Genomic DNA, 5,266 nt, shown 5'->3' on the forward strand with positions numbered 1-5,266 from the left:
GCTAGAATTTATTCAAAGATCAATATATATAAAATATCCGATTCTTAAGTAGCTAGGGCAAGCATTCGATACCCACCTAAAAAGGAGTTTAAATTATATCTAATAACTAAAAACTACTTTTATTGAAATAAAATAGCTTATGGAATTTCGGTTATCATAATTTGAAGATAAAAGAGAACATGATTCTGTCAAATTGCAATAAGAGGTACGGTCTTTATAAATTATGTATGTTTATATATCCACCATGCTCCATTACTTCAAACAGGTTATTTCTTTTTTAATTTCTTTATGAAGTCATTGGTCGTCTGATTAATCTTTTATAACTAAAACACATTTTTTAATTAATGGCAAAAGTTAATGGACAAATATAGAACAACAAGAACTACTATAATTTCTCCAACAAGAAAAAGGTTGATTCTTATAAACTGATAAATTAATGATTTTAAAGAAAGTTGACAAGTTCGTAGTTTAATATTTACTCCCATTGGAACCCGCTAACAAATAACAATTTTCAACACTTAATGAGTTGTTGATATTAGGTCAAATATAAATTAATCAATTAAAAATTAGATAACAAGTCAAAAACATTGTCCTTTTTCATAGTTTCAAATTGTGGCATCTGAATTTTAATATTTAAGAGTATCATTTGGTTTAGGACTACAACCCCACTGATTTAAAAAAAATTTATTTTAATAAATACATTAGGAATTAAAATTTTACATATTTTTAAAAAAATTTAAGTAATAACTTTAATATGTATCCTTAAAAAAAAAATAATTCCACAAAAAAGATGCTGAACCCAAATGAATAGTGACATTGAATAGATTTGGATATTTAGAAAAGGATTATTATAATGCAGTGAACTTAACAACTTTTCAGTCAAATTGCACTCATTTTCCCACTTTCTAAAAAGTCCCACACAAGTCTTCAAAAGAGTTATGAAACATAAATTTGGTGATTGAAACTTCTATGGAACTATTTTGCTATAAAAATATTGACATTTGATTTTATTGAATTTATGACGACACTTGCTGTTTTATATATAAAAAACTAAAATTCATTTCAAAGTATTCTGCTCTTATATTCATCTTCTAAACTAGCTTAAAATAAATTTGAATCAACATAAAATATTAAATTAATGTTCCACAACTTTTTAACACCAAGGGTGAACTAATTTCATATATATTTTAGGTTTTAAATTGCTTTTCTTTTTGTGCTAATTGAACCATTAGCATTCTAATCTGATTATCAAGAACTCAACCTGGATAAAATCTGATAAAAAAAATATCTTAATTATTATTAGAAATCGGAACTTCGTTTAAGGGTATGCCATTGACCAATTGATTACTGTATACACAAGGCAGAATTTAAACTCTCGATGACGATGTTTATTTAAGCGGACTAATCAGCTAACCATTAGACCAACTCAACTTGGTTAATAAAAACTTAATTAATTAACTCTTTTTTTTGTCCATAATATGTCGATATTTTCTAACTCGACAGATTAATAATTAATTGTTACGATTTATCACTAAATAATAAATTATTGTATGTACAAACCGAAATTCCAACCGGACACTTATTGAAGCCAACAAATGAACCAATTAATGGAGTCATATTCCTTTGTAATGCTCTACTTGAAAAAAAAATGTTGGTGAGAATTAAAAATTGAAGACATAAAAGTGGACCAGGCCCACGAATAATTATGTGGGCCAATGATATTACAAGATCCTATTGAGGAGAAATTGAAGAACAAAATACTTATTTGTGGCAATAGCCGAGCAACAAAATGAGTGATGCCCAAGTGGATAAGCCATTTGGAAATTCCGTACATCAGTCCCATCAAATAATTGAACTAAAACCCACTTCTCTTTCTATTCTTTTTCTTGCCTCGCCCTTTCAAGCTCATCATATTTTCTTTTAATTGTAGATTTTCAATTTGAGATGTAATGAATAAAAACCTGTGCGTTTTATAACGGAATTTTATTAGTATGACTTATGGAAAGTATACAATAAGAATAATGTTAGAGAACCAATCTTTTCAATTAATATTAGTCAACTTCTTGAAAGTTATTTTATTTATATTAAATTTTAAATTTTAAATCATAAGTTTTTAATTTTACATTTTAATTTATAAATTTTGAACTCTAAAATTAATTAATATTAATCAATTAAAAATTAATTATTTATAATTTCTCATAAAATGATGCATTTTCCTTCATCTAACTAGCCAGCAATAAAATTTAAGAATTTAAATAGATATTCAAGTAGGGGTTGACAAATTTAATTGTACTAAGGATAAGCACAAAAATTTAAAAGTAGTTTTTCAAGATTTAAACTTTTGACATCATAAATAGAATTTGTCTAAAATTAATCTTATTATCATTAAATTAACTCGTTTTTTATTTTGGCTTCATTATTCATGTATTGAAATTGAAATATAAGACTTAATTCATATTATTTTATTGTTAACGTACGTGATCTCAAATCAATTCATTTACAAATGCAAAATTGAATATCATTTCACTATTATTTTTTTAATTGAATTCAATTTTTATAGATCAAAATTATCCATTTCCTATGCTAAGCAATATTCTTACAAAATTAAGACAAATTCATCAACAAAGACAATCCCATGACCCTGGACCCTGGATATCTATATCTTATACAAGTAATGATTAGATTTATCAAGAGATTTAACTCGGATATAAAAATGATCCAATGTTTCTCCAGTTTACATGAAATTAATTTCTACTAAATTTATTGATATAAATTATCCTAATCTTTTACTAAAAAAAAAGGAGACTGTGCATCACATGCCAATCACGTGCATATATTAGATTCTTATCCTTTCAACTAAAAGTCACAAGAACAAAAAAATCAATTATGGTCTAAATTTATTATCTTCATGTAATTAAAAATTGTCAAATAATATTTTTAGTCCACTATATTTTCTACTATAAACGGTATATTAACAGAACTACACGTAATTTTCACCCTTAATTAATCCCCACAATAAGACCCTCCCAAACAAAGATCCATACGTTATTTGCCACGTGTCCACACCCAAACCTCTTGTCTTTTCTTCTTTTTCTGCCTAGCTAGTACCTACGTCTTTTAACTACCACATCAGCGTTTTCCTCACTCTACACTGTTAAATCAAAACTAAACCAACAACCTTCACGCGCGTACTTGTACTTCACGCGCCGCCGCTAAGGAGAATTGAGAGCTATATCCAGCTGTCGAGCAAGGTAGGAAGGAGCACTGAGGTGAGGGAGGTGCCCCTCGGTGTCGAGCCAAACCACCATGCTAGGTCCACCAAGGTGCTCCTCCATGTACGTGGCCACCGTCGCCGGAACCGAGTGGTCCCTCGCCGTCTGCATGATGCAACAGGGGACCTTCACCAAACCTAGGATACCCCGAAGGTCGCTGTTGAACACCGTCCTCGATACGAAAAGCGTTATGTCCGGCCTCATGTTGAAGAGTGTTCTAGAAAATTCCCTAACTGCCTCCGGCACATCCGCCCCCACTGCCAGCGGCGCGAAACCACACACCCACGCCTCGTAGTTGGCCTCCATTGCCGAAAACACCTGCTCAATTTCACCTTGCTCAAATCCTCCATGGTAATCCTTGTCGTTCAAGAACCTTCGCAAAATATAAAATAAAATAAAATTCAGTCAAATAGATTATCAGAAAATCAAAATCCGTTCGACAACATCTCAATAATTATATCTCTCATTCCAGATTATTAGATTATAAATGTCAAAAACTTATTTTTTCAAAACTTAAACTTATTTCTATTCATAATAATGTTGTACAATGGCATTAAAATTACCCAGCATAAATTCATAATGTAAGAATTTAAGTTTAACTAATTACATTAACATTTCAATGATGACTTCTAGAAACATTATTATAACCACCATGTACCATTATCTGATAATGATTAAATTTTTTAAATAAGTAATTTTGAGAAATGAATTTGTTGAAAGAGGGAAACTAATAATCAATTAAAGAAAAAAGAATTTATAACTTGCAGTTGCCAGCTGGATACTAAAATATAATTGAGAGATTGATTGAGGGTTACCGAGGGGAGGCGCCGATGAGGATGAGCTTGGAGAAGAGTTCGGGGCGGCGGATGGAAGCAAGCATTCCGATCATGGCGGAGATGGAGTGACCGACATAGGCACAGCGAGTAACGCGGAGAGCGTCAAGGATTCCGATGAGGTCATCGACGTAGGCGTCAAGGGAGGTGTAACGGCGGTAATCGAAGTAGTCCGGATTGACGCTGCCGGCGCACACGAGGTCGTAGAGGATGACGCTGTAGCGGCGGGTGAAGTAAGGGAGGACGCGCTGCCAGGCGGATTGGTCGGTGCCGAAACCGTGGGCCAAGACAAGGTACTTGTCGCCGGAACCTTCTACGCGCACATTCAGCGCGTCTAAGATTGAGGTTCCCATCTTGAGAGAGAGAGAGTGATTTGGTTTTGAAGGTTTGGAGTTATATGTGAACTAAATATTAGGAACAGTGAATTTTTAGTTACCCCTTGCTTTTGGACTTTTTGCTTGGTTCTCAAAGAGACTGTGATCTGGTTAGGTAGTATTTATAACTGGCTGCCACAATGAGTGTTACCATCAGATCCATCTCTATGCTTCTTCTGCTGTTTTTGGTTTAAAAGAGTCAATCAACCAATAGTTAATAAAAAATAATACGTATAATATTTGAAGGCATCTCACTTCTTAGGAAAAAGATGATGTCAAATAGTTATTTGTACTTTACGTTAGCTTCCCTATTGGTACCATCTTTCTTATTCAACTCATTCTGATACTCCTCGTATTAAATTTGCTAATTTTCATAAAACAAATTAAATCAATTCATGTTTCACAATGAATAACTCCACATCTTAATAACTCCTGCCTTCCTTCTTTTTTTGTATTCTTTTTTTAATATACTACAATTTTTTTATTATTATTATTATTTGTGGTTAATTTTTTATTTAATTTGTTTTATCTAATAGAATTAACCATTTATATTATGCTTGTAAAAATGATTTTTTTTTGTATTATCCTATCTTTTTTTAGGTATATACATAACAACGTTAGTTTTGTTTATTTTTTTTAATACTTTTTGCAAGGTCTTTTTATAGTACGCTTCCTATTCTTGTTTTTAGTACTATTTTAAAAAATTATAATAATGAAGCGTACACAAACATTATAATAACAAATTTTATAAAACCAAACTAAAATAGAATTACAAAAGTAAAATCTA

At 31.2% G+C, this 5,266-nt stretch overlaps 1 protein-coding gene across 1 annotated transcript; it reads right to left on the reverse strand.

Moving 5' to 3' along the window:
• Positions 2,875-4,594, reverse strand: LOC107605618 (strigolactone esterase RMS3). The gene is made up of 2 exons (XM_016307554.2): positions 4,088-4,594; positions 2,875-3,645 (listed from the first exon to the last, which is right to left on the reverse strand). Exons 1-2 carry the CDS (start codon positions 4,456-4,458, stop codon positions 3,213-3,215), a joined length of 804 nt encoding a protein of 267 aa, XP_016163040.1. The 5' UTR covers positions 4,459-4,594; the 3' UTR covers positions 2,875-3,212.

The sequence above is a fragment of the Arachis ipaensis genome, chromosome B06 (assembly GCF_000816755.2).
Source record: "Arachis ipaensis cultivar K30076 chromosome B06, Araip1.1, whole genome shotgun sequence".
NCBI classification, from domain to species: domain Eukaryota; kingdom Viridiplantae; phylum Streptophyta; class Magnoliopsida; order Fabales; family Fabaceae; genus Arachis; species Arachis ipaensis.